Source organism: Cyprinus carpio, chromosome A1 (assembly GCF_018340385.1).
Source record: "Cyprinus carpio isolate SPL01 chromosome A1, ASM1834038v1, whole genome shotgun sequence".
Taxonomy (NCBI): Eukaryota; Metazoa; Chordata; class Actinopteri; order Cypriniformes; family Cyprinidae; genus Cyprinus; species Cyprinus carpio.
In genome coordinates this window covers 20,705,648-20,733,471 of record NC_056572.1, presented here as the reverse complement: position 1 = coordinate 20,733,471, position 27,824 = coordinate 20,705,648, and the positions used below count along the sequence as shown (strand labels likewise).

The window sequence follows — 27,824 nt, the reverse complement described above, 5'->3', positions numbered from 1 at the left end:
TAAATGTACTGTGCTCTAATGTTGGGGAAGGCTGTTTAGATCTCACTCTTGTCTACCTGACATTTTATCCATTATGTGTCACCATTTAGGTTATTTGAAATTTTAAAGTTATTTTGCATTATATATTACTGAACAGTAATAATAATTATTATAATTTCACAAGTGGCTGAATAGTAGCTCACTAAAAGTACAATAAAACAGTTGTTAATTGTTAACATGTGTGTGTGTGTGTGTGTGTGTGTGTGTGTGTGTGTGTGTGTGTGTGTGTGTGTGTATACACATTTTATTATTTGTTACATGTATCTACATTATATATATATATAATATATATATATATATCTATTATATATATATATATATTATATATATATATATATATATATATATATTATATGGGGGGGGCTGTAATTTTTAGATACAGTTCCTGAATATATTATTATTTTTATATTAAAATATATAATTTATTAGATTCCATTATTATTTATAATTTTTCAATGGTCATTTAAATGATACCAGATAAAATATTACAAGCTAACTAAAAGGTTACATTTCCTAATGTAAGTAACACCTTTCGAACAGGCGGTGCACAACATCAGCACAAAATGACCAGCTGACGGAAACGTAACACATGACTTTTATTTTGAAACGTCTCAACTCGGAAACTGGGTACACATGTGCTTTGCTGTGTTGCCAAACAAAACTCGTGCCCTGAAATCACGAACTATATGTTGGCTTGTCAACCGCCATTAAATCGTACAAGAAGAAGAAGAAGAAGACGAACTATATGTGAAGTAAGTAACATTAAACGATTTAATAAGGCAGATAATTAATTGCGTGCGCATTTTGACACCTTACTATGTCTTTAGTTCAGCAAACCTGACGCGTCATGAAGATATTTAAAGTGTTACTTTAGTGTTACTTCTTTATATATCAAGGGTACAAGTAATGATGGACTGACCTGTGTGTCTCTCATTCAGAACTATCCAAGCCAAACAACACAGATATAACTTTTAATCTTTTAACTTCTCCAAAGTTAAAATATCTCTCATCAGATTACAGGTATGACGGTGGTGAATTTATCGTTTGCTGCGGCTGGATTTTTAGGAGCATATCATCTGGGGGTAACAGAGGCGTTACTGAGACATGGAGATAAGCTGCTGTCCTCTTTAAAAGCCTGTACTGGAGCTTCAGCTGGTGCTCTAGTGGCCACAATAATGATCACTGCTCCTGATAAACTACAGGTAAAGCCATTCAGTTACATACTGACCTGTAAACACGAGTAAAAGAAAAAAAAAAGGATCAAACTTAATTTTATTATATTTGTAAATGACTTCTTGCTGACAAATAGGAAACACCTGATGGTTTGAAGGATAGTGGCAAAGACTGGTAAATATTAAAAATGATAATTAATATTTTAGGGCTGAAGCGTTGTCAACGTTAACGCATGCAATTACGCACTGATCGCACATTGTATTTATGCACAGGCACAGACATTTCCATACATTCACGTTGTTTCAACACACATTCACAATAATGTTTTGATTTGTCATGTTTATGTTGCTGTGTTTAGTTATATGGAATGGATCTGTGTACTGTAGTAGATATATGCAGTCAGCAGGCGATTGGGTTAGGGTTTTTTTTTTTTTTTTTTTTTTTTGTGGCATCTCCATGTGGTACTCCTAAAGTGACTAGTATCAAACTTAAGGCCATAAAAAGTTTTAAATACGTTAAATGGTATAAGAAATGTCTTAATTATAATTTCAAGAGGTCTTACAGTTGGGGACGGAAAGACAAGAGTTGCCATATGGCTGGATTAACTTCAAAGGCAATGATGTCATTGAACAAATATGATTGCTGCACGTTTCAAGTCAAAACGCAGCGCGGATGTCCTTAATTAAATGTATCTAAAGAGAACCGACTGTCCAGAGAAACGTGTCGTTGGTTATTCCTGACAAAGCAGCGTTTATGAACGCGGAGCTGCTTTGTGTACAGCCGTTACCAGGGAAACCACAATATTTCAGTGCTCCTAAAGCATCACCTCATGGCAGAGAATGAGTTTGCATCTCCAACAAGCCTTTCTTGCTGTTTATGGTCAGATCAATGCAAATATCAACTCATGTTTTTACGCAGCAAACACATAGGATTGTAAATGAGAAAGAAGTTAATCCTTCTGAAAAATCTAAACAATTAAGACAATAATATTTACATTTACATTTACATTTAGTCATTTAGCAGATGCTTTTATCCAAAGCAACTTACAAATGAGGACAATGGAAGCAATCAAAAACAACAAAAGAGCAATGATATATAAGTGCTATAACAAGTCTCAGTTAGCTTAAACGCAGTACACGTAGGAAGGGCTTTTAAATAATATTATAAATAAAAAGAAAACAGATAGAATAGAAAAACAATAGAGCAAGCTAGTGTTAGAGGTCTTTTTTTATAGTAAAAAATTTTTCGGGCTAACAAAAATCTCAAGAGTACCTGCCCAAAGGGCTACCAGGGATTTTTAAATTTTGCAAGCCCTGGGTCCTGTTCGGTATCTCAACTTGACTTCTCTAAAATGTAAAAAAAAAAAAAAAAAAAAACTTTGCTATTGCACTGTACACATACTGTAGAATTCAGAATTTTTTGTTTTCTTTCATATGTGCTTATATGGCCTCCTTGTATCATTTGGTTCTTTGGTATCCTTTTGGAGTTTCTAAGTGTCCTTTTTTGGAAAGACATCTAAATTTATCTTGAAAAAATGCTTGCAAAAAATTAATTTTTGAGAATCACCCTTCAGTCTTTTGGTTTATTTTGCTGGATATAGCAAATGATGACAAATTGAACATTTGAAACAAAATAAATGGTCTATGCTTAATTTCATGAAGTATGCAATTAATCGTGATTAATCACAGAAAAAGGGGATTCATTTGATTAAAAACGTTAATCTATTGACAGCCCTTGTATGTATATATATATATATATATATACACACACACATATATATGTATATGTATGTATATGTATGTATCTATGTGTGTATGTGTAATTATATATATATTATATATGTATAATATATATATATATTTTTTTATTAAAGTGTTTTGAAATATCCTATTAACTAGCAACACCTCATCTTCCTGGAGGTGACAAAAGCAAAACACGAGCGTTAGCACAAAGCAGTGTTTGCAGTAGGTTCAATTTATTAAAGTCTTTGATGTTTATTAAAACATATTTCAGAAATTGCTATAATATTATTTTATTTTCATGGTTAACATGGTTAAAAATGCCTCCTTAAAATAAAGCACAGACATTATTATTATTATTATTATTATTATTATTATTATTATTATTATTGTTATCATTAAAGTTAAAGCTTCCCTCATAATGCTTTAAAAATAGACTGACCTGTATGTTATACAGATTGATGTGTTCCCTGTCAAGCTAACAGATCCACAGAAAATACATATTTCTCACAGTTCCATCACCAGGGCTCATACACACTAACTGACTAAGTTATTTCTTTACCTATATGTTCTGGATTTGTGTTTCCACAGCATTGTAAGGAATTCACCTACAGGTTTGCCAGCAATGTAAGGAGCCAGAGGTTTGGAGCTGTGACACCAGGATATGACTTTATGCTTGAACTGAGGTAAATGCGGCTCTCAGACATAATTTTTTGATCGAACGAAAAATGATTCAGTGGGTTGTTGAAATTAACCCCAGAGGGCTTTTTGTCAACCCTTTTTTTTGCCATGCATAATTTTAATCAGAAAGAGTGTCAGGGTAAGATATTCTACTCAGCTGTCTCTTTCACACAACTTATATTCACCTCATTTGAAATCAAATTCAGTTTCAAAATGGTGTTAAAATATTGCAATAGATTGTACTGAGGCTGGATCAAAATGAAGAATTAACTCAAAATTTCTGTTACTGTTGTCATGCTTTGATGTTTTCCCTTTTATCGATGCAGTGAATTTTAAATAAAATGCATTTGTAAAATAATTAAAGCTCTTCGTGGGTGTCCTGTGTCTTCAAATTGGCATTGTGGCAGCTTTATTTTTAATTGCTGTGAAGCATCAGTCTTGCTGAAGAGAGTGGGTGTTCTTCTGCCTGTATTATTATAGAAATTGAGTTCATCTCACAGATGTATCATATAAACAAACCATATAAACTGAGTATGAAGGCAGAAAAAAAAAAGACAAATTAATTAGTAAATAAGAAAAACTCACTCTTCAAAAAATCATTTAATTATAAAGTCATTGTATGACTTTATTCTGTGGTAGTGCCATAGCAGCAGTAGCTGGTCTTCTTGTGGTAAGCCCTGGCCTGCGCAAAAAAATAGTGGCGCAGGAGGCTTCCACGGCACTCTGGAAGGGCAGTACCTGTGGCCCTTTGTTAAGGATCCCAATTCGTCGGTCATCTGACGTGACGTTGAGAGAGAATGACTGAAAGGGAACGTCTCGGTTACATATTGTAACCCTCGTTCCCTGAAGGAGGGAACAGTGACATCACGTCCTGTCACCACAGCTTCCTTACCACCATTGAGCAGCCGGGTCACTGGCTCGGCTCCTCAGCGAATACCTGAATATCCGCTGCACCTGCTGCCTACTTATACTCACACTGTGATTAGCAGCAGCTGGATGCAATAATTGCATGCCAATATGCATTGGCTTGTTTAGTTTACACTCGAAATGGATTGGTCTCTCTAAGCGAGATCCCAATTCGTTGGGCATCCGACATGACATCTCTGTTCCCTCCTTCAGGGAACAAGGGTTACAATACATTTTCCGATACGTTCCGATACAATACGTTCCAATACGTTAACCGAGACGTTTTCAGTCATGTGACTGGCTCAAAGACCTGGTGGGCAGAACAGCCATAGAACTTCAGCACAAGCTTGTCAATTTTCCATTTGTTTCCATTCCACAGATATTAAGATATTTTGATGACTGGACTTGACTCGAAGATATCTCTAATAACAGTTTACAACAATAATAACAACAGTAATTTTGCCAGAAATGCAAGCAGTAATTTTGTTTTATTTGTTACATTTATAATTTTTATTGCATTACCACTAGTACTTTTACTGCTAATAAAATGGATCTCCAGGGACCCCCAAAAGTATGTGGGCCCTTAGAATCGTCCTAAGTCCTTCACCCCCCTTAGTAGCTCCCCTGGTTAGGGGGATGTTTTCTGCAGCAAGAGTTGGGCCAATTTTTTTTTTATTGAATTAAATCTAAATGCTTTATTTAAAATGTATTCTTTTGTTTTCCAAAGAAGATAAGGTCAAGAGTTTGCAACTATGTGAGGTTGAGCAAATAATGACAATTTAAATTTTCCAGTGAACTATTGCTTTAAAGATGCACTGATCTAGGTCTCATGTACTTTGAAAACAAAGCTTCCAATATGTTCACATTGGAATTCACTGTGTTGCAACCAGCAAATGGCATCCAGTGTTGATTTAGACAGAAAAGAGGAATTACCATTTAAAAGGTGCAGTCATTAATAGGGTAACACAGACCATTTTGATCAGGTCATACAGTTAGAAACTGGCATACATCTAGAAAAAAAAAATACATGAAAGGATGATGCCAAACATATGTAAAAATGTTCCAGGGCCACTAAGGGGACAAATGTTCAATAAGCAGTAAAGTATCTCTATAACAAATCTGCGCAGTGAAGCACAAACTCCATTGATAATTTCCTTCTTTATTGGAGTAATTTTTTAAAGAGAGTTGATTAGGCATGTTCTTGATTAATTGGCCACCATGAGTATTAAGCATTCTTTCCAATATTAAGTTGAAAGTGCTCTTTAAAGAGAGAATGTGTTTGTGTATGGAGGTGTAAACTGATGTGATATACAGAGCTGAGGAAACACCTTGACCTTGAAGTAACTTCATGCAAGTTTTCCAGAACACATTTGTTTGACACATACATGAAATAAATTTTTATTTTTTATTTTTTCATATTCAGCCTCACACAGCTGTTGAGATCTATATGAAAGAACTGTTCCTGGCTCCAGTAGAATGAGGTTTGAATGATCTGAAGATAGTGCCATTCTGATGCTATAATGTGTCACCTCCTTAGTACTTCTGAAATCACAGATACTGCTGGCATGATATAAAACGGTATATTTTTTTTTTCTATTTCTGTTGAAGGAAATAATATCTGTGATGTGCACAAACCTCTGAAGGCTTCTGATAATCTTGACACACCACTTGGAGCGAATAGCAGACTTCATACATTTTGATGAAATATCCTTGGAATGAAACATTGAGTGGATTTCTCTTTCCTTATTTCTCCTGCGTTACCTCAATGGTTTGGCCAGCAGATTGTGTAATTACGATATAATGTTGAGGGAAAAATGGTTTTCACCGAGGTTGTTAATTATGCAGACACAACAAATGAGCATCTGTCCTTTGGTTTTCCTCTAGGGAGGGTATCGAAGAGATTCTCCCGCCCAATGCCCACCAGTTAGCCAATGAACGCCTCCATGTTTCAATAACACACTCAAAGACACGCAAGAACTGCATGGTGTCCAGCTTCACCTCAAGGGAAGATCTCATTAAGGTATTCCAGCCTGGGGTCAATGGACAATGATTTATCTTTCAATGCCCACAACCCAAAGAGAACTTGCCTATTCAATTAAACACATCATAAGTGCTGTCACTGGACCGAGTTATTGCTGTGGAAAATTGCTGCTAAGTTCATTAATTCATTCCCATCTGAAATAAAGAACAAATTGCACTGGTGCTTCAGTAGTTCATCTAACATAATGATACAATTTGCATTTTTAGCTTCTTTTTCCTTCTTTATGGGCAAATGAAGCAGCAAAACTGTTTTCAACATTGATTATCAGAAATGTTTCTTGAGCATCAAATCAGCATATTAGAATGATTTCTGAAGATCATGTGACACTGAAGAGTGGAGTAATGGAGTAACAGGAATAAAGTACATTTTAATGCATTAAATTACTATACAAATTATTTATTTTAGCATTAATTTTACATTGTAATAATATTTCACAATATTACTGTTTTTATGTTATTTTCTATTAAAAAAACACAGACTTTATAATCATAAGAGACATTGAAAAATCTTACCGACCTCATGATTTTGGACAGTAGTGCATATAATTTTTTTTTAGCAGTACACACACTTGTTTGTATTCAAGGTGTAAGGAAAATTTGTTTTTAATTCGTATGGCAATGTTTGGACCATAAGTTTCCACATGTGTGAAACTAAAGATTGTTTTTTTCTTTATTACAGGCACTCTTATAACCTACTAGTCCTCTGTCTGTCCATTCTCCTGATGTTTTATGACTGTATTGTTTTTAAAGGTGCTCTTGGCCAGCTGCTTCGTGCCTGTCTATGCTGGAATGAAGCCAGTGGAGTTCCAAGGGCAGGTAATGGTGTCTTGCGACCAACTCTCTTGGCTCAGTACTTTATATGTCTCTGCTGAGAACTGCTGTTTAGATCTGGACTGTTTAATTTATTTAGATGAATGAGCAGACCAACTGTCTGGTTCTGCTTGTTCTCTCCACTGACAGAGGTCTGATAAAACTATTAGCAGCCAAATGCTGTGGTATTTACAGCCAAAGCAGTCTGGTGAAGTTCAAGTGTGTAGTCGTAGGAAAATATCAAATTGTAAGATTATTTTAACATGATGAATTTTTTTGTGAAATAATAAAATAAATAATAAAATAGACTAATTTTTGATGAAATAAAAAAGACCTCTAACACTAGCTTGCTCTATTTTTTTTCTATTCTATCTGTTTTCTTTTTATTTATAATATTATTTAAAAGCCCTTGCCATGTGTACTGCGTTAAGCTAACTGAGACTTGTTATAGCACTTGTATATCATTGCTCTTTTGTTGATTTTGATTGCTTCCATTGTCCTCATTTGTAAGTCGCTTTGGATAAAAGCATCTGCTAAATGACTAAATGTAATGTAAATTTTGTATTTTTTTGTTTTTTATTGATTGAATTGTATTTATTTGTAAGTGGTGGTTGCCAGAACTTTACAAATTCAACTTAAATTTACAGTAAACTGAAAGAATGTTAATATACCAACCTATTGAAGTATTAATATCTGTGTTGTACATTTACACTGATAACCACCAAAAACGTGGTGATGAGAAAGTCATATGTTGGATCAAAGAGAGAAAGTAAATACAAATATATAAGATGCACAGTTTTATTCATACAAAATACTAAACACCATCATGGCAACACACAGCAGTAAAATAATGCAATAAACATTCATTTAGTTACATCAGATGTAATATAAAATCCTAATGTACATAACTGATAACTGATAATAAGAAAAAAAAAGTCTCACACAGGAAATTCTGGGAATGTCAGTTTAGGTTTTAGGCAGCCTTTCTGTTATCACATACACAAATGCACATCCTTGTGTGTCTCTACTGCACATCCTTATCCTTTCTTCTTCTTTTTTGGACTGGATTCTTAGTTTATCTCAGACAGATTGGCAACTTCATTGTAAAATAGATTGCTGAGGTTGAAGTCCACTGATGTTCATTGAAATGGAAATAAAACAATATACTGACTACTAAAGATTCATTAAATTGATAAAGTGACAGTAAAAACACTGAATACTGTTACAAAAGATTTCTATTTCAGATAAATGCTGTTCTTTTGAAATGTTGATTTATCAAATATATGAAGCAGCACAACTGTTTTCAACATTGACAGTAACAAACCTTTCTTGAACATCATCAGCATTAGATTGATTCATGAAAGATCATGTGACACTGAAAACTGGAGTGCCATCACAGAAATAAATAACATTTTAAAATATAGTAAAATAGAAATTGGTTATTTTAAAATGCAATAATATTTCTCAATATTACTGTTTTTATTGTATTATCAATCAAACAAATGCAGTCATGGAGAGCATAAGACACTTTCAAAGATTCTAAAAATCTTATTGACCCCAAACTTTTGAATGGCACTGTATATGCAGTTAAAAAATATAATTTTCCTCAGAAATGGATAGATGGGGGATTCACAGACAGTCTTCCTATTCTTCCTGTGGGACGCACAATCACGGTGTCACCATTTAGCGGCCCTCAGGATATCTCCCCAGCTCATAAAGGCATAAGTAAGCTTCACCTCAGACTGGCCAACATGAGCGTTGTGGTAAGTTTTTAGCATAACAATTATTTTGCATAACTGTTTATTGCTAAAATTTAAACAATTCAAGTATTTAAATATATATATCCTTCAAAACTGATTTAACCTGACATGTTTTGAAATTTCAACCATTTTCCACCCTCAGTTCTCAAAAGACAACATCATAAGGCTGAACCAGGCTCTGTTTCCTCCCTCATTACCCAGACTCAAAGCACTGGAACAGCAGGGATACCAGGATGCTGTTTACTTTTTAAAGAAAGAAAGATGGATGCAGTAGCTGATTTTCTAATTTTTAGCGGGTTCAACACCTTGAATGTCTAAAACGTGGTATATTGGCTCCACTTTCCTCATAGCAGTTCCTCTGTGGTGTGCAATATTTGCTGAGTTTAGTGTAATAATCATACTTTGATTCAGTGTCTGCTTTCATTCTTCAGATAAATGCATCAGTGAAATGCATCATGTATTTTGGGAGACTGAATGATCATTTTCTACTGCACTGCTTTAAAATAACTCCTGTTCTCAGGGCACTTACAATACACAGTGATCCTTACAAATGACTAAATAAATATTTCTGAAACTCTTTCTGTTGAAATCTGTTTATAATGGACTTTAAATCTCAGTCAGATCCATGAACAACAACTCAACTTTTGCTGCACGTATCAATGCAACGTTTCTGTAGGTCCTTGAGGACAACCGTGGAGAACAAACCTTTGAAGTAAAGCCACTGGAGAGGCGGTTTGAACTCGAATCTCCCCGCCTTAGAACAATCGCTTTACCTGCACTTGATTTTTTTTGTCTGAGAATGAGATTTACATCAGCAGGCGAATCTAATGAAGTTATCACAGAGACCGTCTTCTCATACCTCATATGCATGATGTCATGTTCAATGTACATTTTCCGACATGCTGCATGGTTGGTTTTTGTGCAGTGCAGCAATGTGCATACACTCAAAAAACAAAACAAAAAAAAACACTTTTTGGCTGACCATGATTCATTCATGGACAGTGGTTCCACATGACTGAATCATGCTACTTGGACATGTCTAGTTTTAGTTGCGTTTACTCAGTTTGCTTTAGTTCATCCTACAGTACATGAAATATCTGAATAGAGATAACATTTTTTCCATAATGTAGAACCACTGTCCATGCTAGTTCAACCAAAGTGTTATAATAATAACATATTAACAAGTATAATACAGCTTTTCTTTGCACATAATTTTTAACATAATAGAACATTACACAATCTAAAAACTTCATAAAATAACACTTTATTTCAACATTTTCTCTCCCCATATCCACCACTGTTCAAAGCATGATGAGAAGTATAAAACTAATTTAAAGCTACTGGATTGAATCACGTTTTATCAATCTGCATTGTTAAGCTCAGGTTTTGTTTTTTTGTTTTTTTTCTTAATAATTGTATTATTGATAACATAAATGGACTAACCTAAAATAATAAAGCAATAAACACTAAAATAGAATATAAAAGTGCTGTCTGTATACAGAGTACCCAGGTAGGAAAGAGACATTGATTAAACCTTGTAAAAGTCAGTATCAGCCATCAATCAGTTTTCAGTGTTGAAACAACATCCACTATTTGGTTGATTAATCAGAATGTTATTAGAAGAAAAATAAAACATCCATTCCACACTGAAATGCTCACTCATCTTTTCATCAACATGTACCACCAACCTTCTTGGTCAAAATCATAACGTTTTTTCTACATTGAAGCATTGGAAAAATCGAAGTTCTGCACATCATTTGGATCATATAGTCAACTCCCACTGCTGAGGTAAAGGTAAGCGATATCATGCTTATCATTAATTAAAGCAAGCATGAATCGGAAATGGCGACTGAGTTCTTCCTAAAACTTCCCTGGTCTAAAGTCTAAACTCTATCAGGTGCCAAAAGCAAACAGTGCTTCTACTCACTCGCATGCAGTGTGCTTTAAAACACCCAAAAATCATTATGCTAATCCATACTGAAATCTCAGATGACCAGGCAGTAATTCATCTTTTATGAATTGTTAAAATATTGGTGTCCAGGGCACCGTGAGCCTGTATGAATTTTTTAAATCTTAAACAGTGCTCATGAATAAATACGGCTGCTGAGATCAAGTGAAACGAGTTGGGCCCAGACACAATATTCTCCTGCATCAAGACTCTCACAGATTGTGATGTATAGCCTATTGAAATGAGGTAAAATAAATAAATAATTAAGAGGAATTTTATTTTGTTAATCAGTAAAATACTGAATGGTTGGATTGTTGTTGTTTGTTAATTGTTGCAATCTGATGTGAGTGCAAGGTTGTAGGAGGGAAGATAATAGTGCCAATCCCTTGCACAGATTCACGTGACCTCATGAAGAGACATCGTTGTGAGGGAGTATGAGGTCTCTGCAGAGCATAAGTGGGTGTTTCTAAATTTGTGGGCATTTTCACATGGTGGGTGTTTCTACATCATGCATTGAAAAGTATGCCACTTACCTGACCCCACCCCTAAACACAACCATCACTGTAACATGAGCAAATCTGGTAACGTGGTTGAAAGCACCCCTCCATTTTTGCCTCGCCCACCAATCTGGTAACTCCCATTACTGTCCTGCAGAGACCTACTGAAGTGACGGGAAGGGACAATAATGTTTTAGAAAGATTACAAGGACACAATTGTGCATTGAAATCATTTATAATAAATACAACAATGTTCTATTCTGCAAATGAAGCCAGTTTCATGTTGCCTTTAAATACTCCTGTCTTTATCTACTGGGCAAATCCATGAACTATATTTTGTTTATTGGGAAATCAAAGTCTAGCCTCTTCAGTAATTTCAGTATTTTAAACAAGTGAAACCTGCATTCATATAGGTTAATTGCACTGGCACAACATTCAGCCGCAGGTAAAACACATTTGCAATCAAACAAACTAGCAGAACAACCCTTAATTGTTAATTACAAGAAAAACATTGACATGACTGTCAAAATAAGCCATTCTGAAATATAGCTTAATGTCATTCAGCAATTAAAAAAGAAGGAAAAAAAAGAGAATCTCCAATCTCAGTTGACTTATGGGAGGAGCGGTTTTCAGTGCAGAAACAGACTATTGATGCAAAAGAGAATATGTTGTTAGATGGCAAATTAAATCAAAGTTTATGCTTTGAATCGCATCTGCCGGAGGAAACGACCAGAGTGAGTCAGAAAGCTGAACAGAGAGACAAAAACAGCTGAACTGCAATAAGATTCTATTGTTAAAACGAACTTGGAGTCCAAACCAGACACCCTCCCCTCTCATCATCTCTCCATTAATACATATTTACTTATCTTATGAAATTTCTAGGTTTCAAATTCGTACATTTTATTCTGCCCTACACAGAATGTCAAAACAAGTCCTGGTATTACATCTGTCACCTTGCTAGTGTTACCTGTTTCTCCTCATTCATATTCTTCTAATGTGTGAATATCAGTGGTCCCATAAGACAACAAAATACAGAGAATGAGCGGTGAAGGTTGTGTGGTGCCAGGTGCAGTGAATAAGGCGACTCTTTATGGTCCACGTGGGCATTGGCCTTGTCAGGCAGTGTGGCGTTAATGATAATTTTGGGCTAAATTGCCAGAGGCTGAAAGTGGTTACAGGAAAAAACACATAAAAACACAGGAGCCCCGCCAAAGCCTAACTCAAATTAACAGCAGTTAATGTCAAAGCAGAGGACAGAGCTGACTCTATCTGCTTCACCGCTCAGATAAACAGTGAATCTGGCTGTCTGAGTCATACACATTGGCAGCGTATAGCTGAAACACGTCAGTGAGGAATCAGAGGTCAAAACTGTGGAGGTGCTTGTTTACCATTAAAACAAAGTATGCTTTAGTGTATTAAAAGTGCACAAGAAAAAAAGTGCACTTTATAATAATGACATATTAAGGTTTACTTTAAAGTACAGTTTAAACCATTGTTATATTAATATTTTGTCATGCCTTAATGCTTTTGTCATGTCACTTATTTTGACATAACAACACACATAGCACATGAAAACTGTACTTTAACTTAGTGTGTTCTTGCATTTTAATATATTTTAAATGCACTAAATTCCAACTTTATCATTTAAAATGTGGTATTGCAAATGCATTTGATATAAATTTAAACTACATTATCATTTAATTCTAAGTTTCAGTTCACATTTAAGTACAATATATTCTATTAAAGTATATTATTTCCATACTATTTTTAAAGGAATTCTTAAGTGTACTTTGTTTTTCGCAATGCTAAATTTAATGCAAAGCTGCAGTGTAAATTCAGTGTCATCAAACAGAATAGCAAAAATAATGTCTTATTGACTCAGCTGCTGTAACAAAGCATTACTGTAGTGTCACAGAGTTCATATAGATTTTTTTAAACCAAAAATAAAATAAAATAAAACTTTAAATTAAGAAAAAAAATTCCAACTTCTAAAAAGTCATTATAAATAAAGTTTCTATAGGCTTTAGAGACGTATCCTTAAGCAGAGCTCATGTTCTCTTTTGGTGCCTTTGATCATTTAAGCCAAGCCGACCTCCTGTAATGCAACTGATTGATCTCTTCCCTCTGCAAAAGCACCTGGAAAATCAGAATGATTGAACTTGTCTATTTTGACATAGGCCTAGATCTTTTTCGTTTTGAGGAGCCCCATGGTTCAATCGCTTTCAAGGCTCCCCTGGGTACCGCCATCTGCTCTTTTAGCTATATCTTTAAAAGTCAGTATCTGTTCACATAAAAGTGATACAGTTTAGTAGATAGGCTGTAAGAAGTGGTCAACATATCTTCAAATTTGATTCATAAAGATGCTAGCAAGAGTTACTTGATCATATGTCAAGTAACACCCACTTGAAACTATTTTAAGAAGCCAGACTATTTATTCAAAGTTGACATTCTTAAATATGAAATTAACCTCATACAAGTGACTATCAATATCTGATTAGCAAATATGTTAAATATTCCAGAAACAGTGATAAATACATAAAGCCATAATGCACAGCATAATACCAATTAATATCACATCTGGCTTGTGAAAAAAAAAAAAAAAAAAAATGTATATATATATATATATATATATATAATATATATAATATATATATATATATTCAAACCATCTTTTTATTTCCTGACACAGACCATTTTTAATGTGATTAGATTAGTGTAATGAACATGATGGTGAGTTAGTGGAGAGCCTCTTATGGCTGGCAAAAATTGTAAACCATTCAGCCTGATTAGGCACAAAAATAAGCAAAACAGATTGGATACCCAAAATACCACAAGAAAAACCCTTAGAGCACCAAAGCCAGTAAGAGGCATTACGGATATTGAGTCGTTACCGGTTACAGGCTAGATGAAAGCTTACGAAAATAAAGGTTTAATTACTGGTTCACAAAATCCCTCACCTTACGATGTTCAATCAGGATGATACATCTCCAGACTAGGAAAAATACAGAACTCAGAACAGAGAAACTGGCTGTACTTACAAACACTGTTGCCACAAATTACCTTAGATGTGCTATCTTGATACAAATTTGGCTAGAAAATGTGTGCAGTATTGTTTTGCCTTTCCTTTTCCTCTCTTTCTTCCAAACCTGTATAGAATAATATCATTCTTTAGATTGTTTACAGTGAAATTGCACACTTAACCCATTACAGTTCAGTCAAATAAGCCAAATTTTGCAGCCAAAAACTGTCCATCGATTTATGAAGCACAGCTCACACAGAAGTCACTTTCTGTGGTGAACATGGCGAATTTGAGTGAACCCACTGTGAAGTCTGCATGGGGAAAGTTTCGCCCTTGCAAAAATCCCAATCGATTCCTTTTGAAATCACTGCATTTCATCCACAAAATTCTCTAAACAACATTAAACGTGACCACACTTTTTCAGCTAATGTTATAGGGACAGTTCACCCAAAAATTTAAACTGTCATCTTTACTCACCCTCATTTTGATCTGAACCTTTATGGCTGGCAAAAAGGTTTTTCTGTTGAACATAAAAGATATAAAACATAAAATTCAATGGTCACCAAAACTGTTTGGTTACCATATTTATACATATGCTTCTGTGAACCAAAATATCTTCTTTTGTGTTCCACAGAAGAAAGAATGTCATACAGGGTTTGGACGACATGAGGATAAGTAAATAATGACAGAATTTAATTTTTATGTGAATTATCCTTTTAAGTATTACATGCCCTTCATGTGCATTAAAGCCATTGGATTTTGAGTACCTGACTATTCTTTTTGAAGCTTGTTTCAAAGCTTCTCAATCTGATGATCTCGTTCACATGTGCAAAGCTGACTGAGAGATGAGCAGCAGAGCTGGAGCCAGGGCTTCCATGCTATTTGCAGAGGAGAAACTGTACTGGAACAGGCTTCAGACTCTGTGAATGACAGCTAACTGCTGCCCTTATGACCTCCAGAACTGAGTAGAACTGGGGCTTGGTGTCTGGACTCGGGGGGTGCTTTCTGATGGGTCTCTTGACAGGTCATAAAGCAGCGGAGGGTCATGGCTTGATGCAGAAGCAGATATGAGTGTGGAAGCAGGCAGAGCTGTTCTCTGGGTAGAAATCGAGGTAAAGAAAAAGACCTTCCAGATTGCATCACCTGTAAAAACAGGAAAGCTAGCTTTCAAAATGTAAAGAATCAGTCATCACCTTTATCTATCAATTTCACAATCATTTACAAAAAAAAAAAAAAAAAAAAAAAAACCCCTTATCTAATCTTATCTACCCATTAAAATATTTTACAGAAAATATCATTTATAATTTGTACATATTATCTTGATATATTTTCTATTATCATAAGTATTATAATAAAAGTATATAATAGTCAACTAATCAATATCAATAAAAATATTGATTAGGGATTGTTAGGTAAAAAAAAAAATGATGCACTGTACGTCACTTTGGATAAAAGCGTCTACTAAATGCATGAATGTAAATGTAAATTAAATGTAAATGTAAATTGATCATGAAAATGGCTGACAAGGTTTTTTTTTTGTGCTCTGCATGTAGAAACTTTGTCAGATGTCAGTTCACGGTAAACAAAAATAAAAATAAAAATATATGAAAATACATAGGGTAGGACACTTATTTTTTGCTTTTCTTTAATATTTATTATTAAACACTTCTGCTCTAAAAACATTTGAATCATCTGCGCTTTATCCATAAAGTAAATTTAACCTTTAGCAGCAGGATATCATTAGTTTCTCACACTGTTCTGTGATCCTGGTCCACTCTTGTTCCACTCTCTTCCATATTTTGTTAACTGTTGTGGGTTTCTTAGCTTTAACTTTGTCGTCAAGGATTTTCCAGAGATTTTCAGTCGGGTCTAGATCAGGACTCTGGGCTGGCCATTTTATTATTTTAGTGTATTTCAAGGAACTCCTTTACCCCTTTTGCTGTGTGACAGGGGGCATTGTCCTGCATGAAAATTGCTGGCTGACTGGGCAATGAACACAGGGAAGCATGTTGCCGCAGGCACTAATAATAAACATTTGCCTTCACTCTGCTATGTCACTGTATAAGAGGGCTAACTCTTGCTGCAAAAAACATCCCCCAAACCATGACACTTCCTCCTCCACCTTTCATTGACTTCTTTACACACTTTGGGTTCAGTCCAGTTTGATGACAAGCATAATATTTCCTATCAGACCCAATTAAATTGAAGTTGATCTCATCACTAAAGTGAACTTTGGACCAGTTCTTTTGTAATTATTAAGATTGTCAAAATAGTTAGTAACACTTTACAGTAACCTTCCTTAGTGCATTAACTAGAATTAACTAACTTGCAATACATTTGTTTAAGTATTTAATATGAATCTTTGTTAACGTTAGTTATTGTTGGTTCATGTTAGCTCAGGTTCATTAAATAATAATAACAGACACAAGTTTTAATTTAAAAAATGTATTAGTACATGTTGAAATTAACATAACTATGATTAATTCATTCTGTAGAATATTTTTTTCATTGTTACTTCATGTTAACTAGGTTAACTAAGGAATTTAATTGTAAAATGTTACCAAATAGTTATTAGTTACAACCCGTCACAAGAGTGTATTAAAGTTAGGACTCACTGTTAGCTGGGTGCCATCTGATGGCATTCAGTTGGGCATAAATTCATGTTCAGAACGCTCCACTTGCCCTTGCAGCAGAGGAAAGAGATCATGACCATCAATGACTCTGTAATGAAAACAAGTGGTAATGCACTGCAGTTGCTAGCCTGGTTACATGGTCATTATATAGGTATATATTACTGGCCTAGTTATATGCTCATCTTATTAAGTGACTGAAAACCCATTCTAATCTATTGACTTCAATATATCAAAATATTTCAATCTAACTCCAGATTAGTAGCATCCATTGTATCTACATCTGTTGTCTCAGTAACCAAATCCTTGACTGGCAGATCTTGTTGCTAGGCAACATGTTCTTACCTGTCACTGGGTATGGAAGCACCAGATAAATTCAGCACCATGGGGAAAATATCCATGTTGCTAGAGGGCTCATCAGTGACCTTCCCGGCAGGTAAGACCCCTGGCCAATGGAGAATCCCTGGTATCCGAATCCCACCTTCCCAGTTGGTTGACTTGCCAGCTGCTCAAGAGATGGCACGGAGAAACAAAGGGGTTGACATCAAACATTATTACTGCTCACCTCATATTTAAAACTGAAAATAATGCTGAAATGTGATGCTTTGTTCACAAGGGTTGGTAAACTGGCTCTCATGACTATTCTTAAGGACAAACCCTTGGACAGAATACCTTTGTATATGCCACTACAGCCCCCATGCATCTTTCTGTGAATGGAAATCTCCTCCAGGTGAGGCCCCTGATCTGAAGTCATGTACACCAGTGTGTTACCCTTTAAGTTTAAGCGCTCCAAATATGCATGATCTGACCCAAGAAAAGCAACAACACTGTGAGAAGTCAGACTGACAATTAGATCAAAATTATAATACTAAAACCAACCTGGTGTAGCATTTAGTGATAACCACTGGAAAAGTACATATTCCAGTGCAATGCAGTATTGATTTTTATCCAAATTGTCATTTAGGCTTTGTTTAAATCCATAACACTAAGGTTGAAACTTTTGCAATTCATTAACACAAAGCACACACTATTACATAAAAAACATACAACTGAAAAACACCACAAGCATTTTACAAAAAACTAACAAGCCGAAATAAAGGGAAAGAAGAGGGATTTGTGTTTAAAGAATGTTCTCTGGTTACACTTATGGTTCAAGTGATGATAGAAGAGGTGTCTTTAAGTTGTGACTCACTGCAGATGTAGTGGCATATTCTATTATTTAATTGTAATTGGCTTTCTTCTTTCTTTTTTTCATGCATTACAGTATTTAAAGCTAAAACAGTATTCACCCGAAAATGAAAATTCTGTCATAATTTACCCTTCTGTCATTCCAAACCTCTATGGCTTTCTTCTTCTTCTTCATTTTGGTTACTAAACAATTTTGATTAAATTTCTCATAATATCTAATTTTATGTTCCAAAGAAGATGATGACAGAATTGTCATTTTTGGGTTAACTATCAGTTTAACTCTAAGCCACTCCACAGGACCAAAGCTTGAAAAAACAACTTAAACCTAAAACTTTAACACTATTACTTTGTTTCATTTAGAAAATGCAAATCTAGCTTATGACTTTACACTAATAAGTTTCTGCAATTCAACTGTCAAAAATAACCTTTTATTCTACCAGTCAAACATTTTGACACACTTGACTAAATATTAGTCATGATGCTTAAAACTATTATATCTAAAAGCTTATGCTTTAATGCTAGAATAATGCAAGACAAATATAAATTGCACCTTAACATGCATTTCTTTAAAATATCTTCAAAACTTAAAATTGCATAATCCAATTATCTGGTTACCAGTTTGCTGTTTGCAACAGACAGAAAAATCATTTCATTCCTTCTGCTTATTCCCCTGCTATGAACAATGTCCTTTTTGTATTTATATAACTATACTCATCTGTTATTAGGTTTTTTTTCAAAGATATTTTTAGAACCCATTTATTGTGCCCTTTTAAGGGACACGCTCATTGGTTTGTGATGAATTCTTTCTCGGCTCAGCTCCCTCAGAAGATACTTTTTTAGCAAATACAAAAAGGACACCTTAATTAAAGGCAAAAAAACAACATAAACAAGTAATACAGTTAATAGACCACTTATTGTACTCACTTTAAATTATCAGTATATTTAGATTATTCCCATGACAAGTCAAAAGTGAAGAGACGAGAGGCAAAAAGTCCAGTGTGGACTTGAAGGAATGAGAAGAAGAGCAAGAATGGCCTCTCTGAATTCCTGTAAAAAAAAAAAAAAAAAAGAAAAAAAAATCTTCACATTACCATTTGACACAAAGCACTAGATTAGAGCCTGGCTGAAAGGAATTGGCTTTTATGTGAGTTTTTACAAGGCTTTGATTTACATTAAGGCAATGTCTTACAGTGCCTCACAATGCACTGCAAAGAGAGCCCAGAATTCAACCTTGATCATTACTATATGAATCTTTTATCGGTTCTGCAGCTGAAAACATTTATTTTTTTTTTCAACTGTTTGTTTGTGATACAGGTAAGGCTGACAATACACAGGGCAACTTTTATGAGCAATGTTGCTTGGACATTTTCCGATTGAGAATGAGTAACAAATTTCTATCTGGATACTTTAGATCAGCCGTGGGCCCTGTGTCTCACCTGGTTGCCCATTGATGGCAACACTGCCCAAAGTTGCCCGGCAAAATTGCTCAAAAATTTTTTAGGTGTGACGTGGGCCTTGTGTTTGAGGCTGAAAGATACTGTTTTTCTTTTAAAGCAATAGTTCACAGAAAAATGTTCTGTCAATAACATTCTGTCATTATTTATTCACCCTTATGTCATTCAATCCCATGTGACTTTCTTTCTTCCGTGGAACATAAAATGACTATTTTTAAAGAACTGTACTAGTCATTCTTTTCCACCCAATGAATCTGGTTCAAACTTCAAAAATGACACAAAAGCTCCATAACAGTATCATAAAAGTGGTTCATATGATTTCAAATCCATTTAAAATCTTCTGAAGCCAGGCAATGAATGGTGATTATTATTCTGAAAAAACTATACTTTTATGGTGCTTTTGTGTCCTTTTTTGATGCTTGAAAAATTTAAAGCCTTAAGGCTGGAATACACAACATGACTTTTGCCTAGATGTTTGAGGCAATTTGCAGTTTGGGGGACACTAATCCATCCAGTCAGAGGATTTCAAACATGTTTGATATTTTTTTAGCAGATATTTTAATATTTCAGAACAAATATTGTTTTCATTTGTCATGCATCTAGAAACAAGGTGCATGTTTCTGCATGTGTGATCCTCAGTCGGTTACTGTATGAGCCCCAGTTTTCCTCTATAACCACTTTCAAGTGTATGATTCATAGTGTTTTAAAATCTGTTTCAATTTTAGTTTTGATGTGAATTCCAGCATTTAGTCGATTGACCTGTAAAATTTTCAAAATTTCTCCTTTTACATGAAAGAAATAGAGTAGTACAGGTTTGGAATGAAAAGGACAACATCATAATTAAATTTTTTGGTGAACATCATACTTGGCTGTATGTCACGTCACTTTCACTTTTTTTTTTCTTTTCAAAATGGAAATTTTGTCATTAATCACTAACCTCCATGTCGTACCAAACCCGTAAAAGTTTGTTCATCTTCGGAGCACAGTTTAAGATATTTTGGATGAAAACCGGGAGGCTTGTGACTGTCCCATAGACTGTCATATAAATAACAGTGTCAAGGTCCAGAAAAGGCATGAAAGTCGTCGTCAGAATACTCCATCTGCCATCAGACGTGCAATCTGGGTTATATGAAGCGGCGGGAACACTTTTTGTAAGCGAAGAAAACAAAAATAATGATTTTATTCAACAATTCCTTTGTCAACAGTATCTTCTGTGTCTCTCCATATCACTGTATGCTGGGTATGCTCTTCTGTGTCATCCGTGCCACAAGGATGCACTGTTTCTACGTGTATTTAGCTTTGATTTGAAAGAAACCAGCGAGATGATACAGAATGTGCGAGAGATATGGATATGTAATTTAATGAAGGATGCAAAATTATCTAAAAACCACTAAACCCATTCTCTGATCTAACTGTGATTCTGAACATGACTCTTTCAGCCCCCTTTTGAACCAAACAGTGATTTCCTACAAAAGATGATAAGCATTTACTGTTTCCTGAAAAGTGAGTTAGCAAGCTGCATACTCTGTCACTCCCCCTGTTGCATGCATTTTGTTCTTAATGTTTCTTATTTCTTAATTATTTGCTCATCTGTAGAACTGCTAGCTTTTCATCCAGTGGTCTATCATGTAATATCACTAATTTCTGAGACACAAGACAACACGAACTACAGAAGTGAATAAACAAACAAATCAATAAATCAATCATGGAATTATCTTGGATTAATCACATGTTCAAAGCTTTTGGCAAAACCTGCTTTTACCCTTTTCTCACCATTTTTTAAATATGTCAACATATACAGTCAGATATGAATGTCATATCTAATATTTATTATACATTTTGACAAATCTAGCATATAAATGAGCTAATTAATTAAAAAAATAATACTTTTCTTTGGCAAGATTGCATTAAACTGGTCAAAAGTTACAGTTAAAATACATTTAAAATAAACTGTTCTTTTGAACTTTCTATTCATCACAGAATCATACTATTCACAAAAATATGAAGCAGCACAACATGTTTTCAACATTGATGATACTAAGCAATGTTACTTAAGCAGTAAATCAGCATATTAGACTGGTTTCTGAAGGATCATGTGACACTGAAGGCTTGAGTAATGACTGCTGAAAATTCAACTTTGCATCACAGGGAAAAATGACATTTTTAAAATACAGAGATCAGTTATTTAAGATTGCAATAATATTTCACAATATGTAGTTTTGATCAAGTAAATGCAGCTTTAGAGATAAGAGACTATATCAAATAATCTTATAGACCCCAAACTTTTGAACGATATATCTTTCATAAATATTTACAAATAGAAAAACATATTTTAAATATGCATACTTATATTTATACTTGTCTTGACTTTAATATATCTATAGGACGTATAAAAGAATAGAGATGTTTAGTAATAATTTTGATTAAAAAAAAGGTTAATACAATAAAATGGTATGGGTGTATTAAGAGCATTCTATTAATAATCTTGAATTATTTTTACAGCAGAAATGTTGCTGTTTTCAAATCCAATGTCAAGTTAAATTGAGGGACATCTTTTGTCCCATGTCCCAGGAATCAGTGATACCAAATTATAAGAGCATGAGCTTGTAACCCCAGGAGGGCTTAAGCAATCAATCTACCTTATAGATGCTATTTAACTGCATATCAGTCCAAAGATATAAGTGCCAAGTTAGCTTGCACATCACTGCACACAATCATGAGATTTTATAGGTTGTATAATACAACACTGCTCTGAGTAAGTCCATTGTTTAAAAATACATTTATATAGAATTAGATATTTTTGAAAAGATAATAGTCCAATTTGTCATTAACAACACTGGAATATCTGAACAATGAGCTTTTTGAAATGTGGAGCTGTTTATATACCTAATGAGATACCAAACGATTTTAAGGTTAACAGTATAACTCCAGTTTACTGAAAGATGGTGATCTCGATACCCTTCCCTCCGTGCAATTAGAACGAACAAGAGATATTTTAAGAATTGTGCAACAACAGGTGACCCTTGTCATTCCCGTGGCCTGTCTGTCAGCCCCCATGCGTATTGTCATTGGTCACGCCTGAGGCATTTTCCACAGTGACATACTTTACAGGACCCTGTTACCAGATAACCAGAGTTATGCAAGTAACATACCAATTACAGCAGTGGAATAGCTTGCTCTTTGACAGCCTTGGCCCCCTGACGATGCAGAAAAGAGAAAAACTCCCATGCGCCCATGTGCTGCCATACCTATGATATCCAAAAAGAAAAGAAAAAATGTAAATGTGCAGATACACTGAAAAAGCTAACCCAATGTTAAAAAGACAAACTGACCATTTTTTTTTTTAGATGTGTGCTGCATAAATGTGACTAAAGGATTAAACAATGAATCTACTGAAGAGTATAAATATAAATTCAAGCCTCCCCCATTACTACTACTACTACTATTATTATTAATAATAATAATAATAATAATAATAATAATAATAATAATAATAATATCATTATATTATTATCATTATTGTAATTATAGATAATAATAATAATAATAATAATACTTGTCCTGCTAATTATCAGCAATCTCTCATACACAGAACACTTTAAAGGGCATCCATCATGCCCCTTTTTACAAGATTAATATTAATCTTATGGCTCTCCTGAATGTGCCGGTGAAGTTTCAGCTCCAAATACCATACAGAGAAGAGTGTCATTTTTGGGGCGGGTCTAAAAAGTGCTGTTTACCTTACATGAAAATGAGCTGCAACTTCCCGTCCGACTCCAGAAGGGGCGGAGCCTAGACGTCTCTGCTTTGCATATGGCAATAAACAGAGAGGAGAAGCAACATGAGCGAGAGTGAGAGGACCGGTATTTAGCCGTACATGTACGAACTGGACTTAGACCCAGAACAAGGAGAGACTACAGCAGAAGAAACAATAATGTGAATGAACCAGAATGTCTCGGAATGGTACTGTAGTTTGAATCATTTATGGACTTGTATATGCTTTGTAACGATGGATGTGACACAGCCGATCGCACGCAGACAAAATGACAGACATGGCACAACACATTTAGAGCTGAGGATATGGGCCTTGTTTTTTGAGCCTGGTTTGGTTTTATGAAGATTGAAAAAAAAAAGACTCTGGATGGATGGATTTTTATCATTCTAAGATGGCTATGTACACACAATTCCAACACATATTTCTGTCCAAACACCTTGCAAAAGTGGATTTTGCATAATAGGTGCCCTTTAACACTAGGTCTCAACAATGCTTTAAAAACTGCACATGTAGCTTATTTCAGCAGTACTCAAAGTGCAGTAACTCCAGCACTGACCTAACCGGATCTGCCTGTGAGGAACGCCGCCCTGCTGGGAGTGCAGAGCGGCACAGCAGCTGTGTTGGGTCAGTTTCATCCCTTCCAGAGCCAGTCTCTCCATGTTAGGTGTCCTGCAGACCAGAACAACCACAATATAACACAGTCTCATTATGCCTGTGAGAGGGATGTCTATTCACCTGGGTTCCAAACTCATGGAAGCCTGTTTACTCAATGGAATAATACGGGTTTTTTTTTTCTTTTTTTCTCTCTCTCTGAATTATGACTTAACATCTCACAATTCAGTTGTTGTTGTTGATTTTTGTTTGTTTTTTTTTACAACAAAATGCATTTTAGACTTTATCTATCAATTCTGTGAGTTTATACCTCACAATTTAGACTTTTTTTTCTCAGAATTTTGAAAAAAGAACTGTGAGATAAAAAGTTGCAATTACCTTTTTATTTATTTATTTTATTTTTTTATTCTGTGGTAGAAACAAGCTTCCATAACAACTTTATTCACATACTGTTTATGAACCCATCAAAAGTAAAATCCCATGCAAGTCAAATTTGGCTTGCTGATCTTGAATCGTTCTTACACAGCATCTTCTGATACTACTGGCCTAATTGTACATTATTTCACATGCAGAACACATAGATGTAACAACTAAAACATAAAACGTGATCCACATATCATAAGCAGCCAGTTAGTATCGATGAACACACCTGAGGTTTGTGTTTCCGTAGCATCCAAGGTCTCAAATTACTAAATCATCCACCATCATAAAGACAAAATTAGGTTTTCTACCACTGTATGCATCAGCAGTACAGAAAAGCAGCAGGCCAAGGGTGCAACAGATCCACGGAAGGGGTTTCATTGTTCACCCTGAAAGAGCAAGGTAACAGAAATTGAAAATAGATGGACAAACAACACTGTGTACTTCAAAATGTCTATAATTATATATATATATATATATATATATATAGGCTATAGCCTTATGTGTGTTTGTAAGTGTAAGAATATTACAGTTTTTAAGTTTTACTTTATTAGTTATTGTTTAGGCTATTTAATTTTTTATTTATTTAATTTTAGTACTTTAGCACAAACTTCAGTTATTCTTAATTTTTCGTTTAGTTTTTTTTTTATCTAATATTATACAATTTTGTGTTATTAATAGTATTTTAATACATACTTTTAGTTTCAGTAAAAGATTACAACACTGCTGGAAGCTTTGAAAACTTAATGTGAGCTGCTGAATGGTAGTCAGTAACATTATGAGACTATCAAATAATGTATAACTGAGTGATGGCCGAGCGTGCAACCTATCGGCAACCTATAGGTTATAATCAAATTTTTGCATTAAAATGGCTATTGAAATACTAGACTGGCCTATTCAATACGTTTTGAGAACAGACTAAATACATTTTCTCCTAAAACGGTCGGTCTGCCGTGGCCTAACGTGGCCTTCATCCAAGACGAGAGAGAAATGATCTGACTGCTGCCAGAAACATCAACATCGCTGCAGAATCAGATGGCAGTTAATGCATAACACGCTCTAGTTTAACGTTAGTGTAAACAAAGAAGGTGAGCGCAGAAGATCACGTGCTTCACGCATGTTAGATTGATTGTTCAACTGATAGAGCGTAAATTACGTTTCAATAATGAACACTTTTGACCTTTAACCTTTTGTATGTCCACACAACACAGCGCTTTTCAGTTTCAGCTTGATTTGAAAGAAGCGCTCAAATAAAATGTCCACGTAGAACCCGGAAATGTCGTGTGCTGTAGCAGCAGTGATTTTCAGGAACCCTGTTTTCTCCGAATAATAGGTCTTCCAGCTTCTGCTATCTTGTTGGGAGACTTTCGCATTTGTTGTGTTGGTCTGCCACCACATGCTTAGAGATTATAATTATAGGTTTTCAGTGAAACAGCGCCACCTCTGGCTCATTTTTAATATACAAGGAAGCCAGTCTTCCACGCTCTGTTTCGGGATTTCTGTGGTCTGCCGTTTTCATGACAGGCAAGAGATCATGCTATGACAAGCTTGTCAAAACACCCTTTGCAACCGATAATGCCGCTGCATATTAGCATAATATTTAAATTTTACCTTTTAAAGCTCACACATCAGAGCCTGACAGAAATTGCTCTAAAATGAGCTCTTTTGAGGTTTATCTCATTGTGCTGGGATCTGTGCGTTGATGGGAAATGAGCTCCCTCAGTGAAAGTGTGTGTTGGGTTGTTTCTCTTTTATATTAGGCTAAGCATGTGACAGATCCCACAGATTTATTTTATACAAACACCAGCAGTCTCACGCTGTTCAGCTCAGGAATATTCTGAATCTGCAATCGACAGCACTTTGTGGCATAATGATTACCAAAAAATATTAAATTACTTTTTCAGCATTATCTCGATAGTATTTATTTAACTCACTCTCTCTCTCTCTCTCTCTCTCCTTCCCTCCCTCCCTGTTTGGTTACCATTATTCTTCAAAATACATTATTTTGTATTTTGCAATCGATAGAAAGAAGGTGATGCAGGTTTGCAACAAACAATTTTCATTTTGGGGTGAACTATTACTTTAACATGCATTGAACCCAAAATATCCCATTAATTTCTCTTTTCTTTCTCCCTCAACCTGGTGGACCATATTCTGTTTGTTTCTCTGATCAATTCTTTTGCTCTCGACCATTCTCTTTCTACAGCATCTTAATAGTATTTATCCATCAAGTTGACTAGATCCACCCACTCTGTTTGCAGACTACACAGCCTAGCATTTATTTTCACAGGATGCATCCAGCCTTATTAACTGCATTATTCTTCTGGTAAACTTTGAGGCCACTGGGCCTTCTGGGGGTCATTTGCTAATATTTATCCTCAAGCGCTCTGACTGTGCTGTGAGTTGCTAACCAGCAGTTGGTGCTGAGCACACTTCATATTAAAGTACATAAAAGGGAAAAGCTAACTATACAGCATAAAACACATCCAGGCCATTTCGCTGCTTTGCTTGCATGCAAATCTGGCTCATGGCCATAAACGCACCAGCTGCCTTTACCATCTGACATGATTCCCTGATTCATTGTGTAGGCTAATAAAACACCATTCCCCCGGCTTGCTGCCACATACCAGTGCACAAACAGATGTGTTGACATCATACATTACATTGTATTACAACATCACTGCATCTCACAGTTAAATGCTCCCATAATAAGCCTCAAGAAACTGTGAGGCACGGACTCTCAGGTATGATTTGGAAAAAAATACTGTCAATTACTTTCCCACATGAAGTGGAATCTAAATAAACTATGAATTAAAACTCTAACTGCATGAAAAGCTAAAGCTTCTCTCATTCAAGTGAAAATGCTTATGGGGAGTTATTGATAGCTGCAATGCAAAGTACAATGATCAAACACAGATCCTCCTTTTGAAAATTGCAGGAAGAAAGATTTGAATGAGTACAACTAGAGTCAGCTGACGTTTCACTAGTGTCACTTTACAAAGTCACTGGAGAACCCTTCAACAGCAAGTCTCCTGTTATTTGATCAAAGGAATATGGTGGGGATGCATGATATATATTGGTAAAACATTTGTTTTTGTTTTTTGTACATCTATATAACCTATTTTCACATTTA

The 27,824-nt window shown here is 35.0% G+C and overlaps 1 protein-coding gene and 1 pseudogene across 1 annotated transcript; one reads left to right on the top strand and one right to left on the bottom strand.

The window, feature by feature from the left end:
• The first annotated feature begins 628 nt into the window (after nucleotides 1-628).
• On the top strand, nucleotides 629-9,737 carry LOC109048620 (patatin-like phospholipase domain-containing protein 4). Its single transcript, XM_042757389.1, has 7 exons — nucleotides 629-791; nucleotides 1,053-1,241; nucleotides 3,543-3,637; nucleotides 6,423-6,558; nucleotides 7,329-7,394; nucleotides 8,999-9,151; nucleotides 9,291-9,737. Exons 1-7 carry the CDS (start codon nucleotides 726-728, stop codon nucleotides 9,420-9,422), a joined length of 837 nt encoding a protein of 278 aa, XP_042613323.1. The 5' UTR covers nucleotides 629-725; the 3' UTR covers nucleotides 9,423-9,737.
• Nucleotides 9,738-15,383: 5,646 nt separating this feature from the next.
• LOC109082642 lies at nucleotides 15,384-25,072 on the bottom strand (annotated as a pseudogene).
• Nucleotides 25,073-27,824: the final 2,752 nt, after the last annotated feature.

Bases quoted from the DNA above. Each gene is read 5' to 3' on its own strand.
- LOC109048620 (XM_042757389.1), top strand. From the start codon at position 726: ATGTTGGCTTGTCAACCGCCATTAAATCGTACAAGAAGAAGAAGAAGA. The intron at 1,242-3,542 runs GTAAAGCCATTC...GTGTTTCCACAG, and splicing joins CTGCTCCTGATAAACTACAG to CATTGTAAGGAATTCACCTA. The intron at 6,559-7,328 runs GTATTCCAGCCT...TTGTTTTTAAAG, and splicing joins CAAGGGAAGATCTCATTAAG to GTGCTCTTGGCCAGCTGCTT.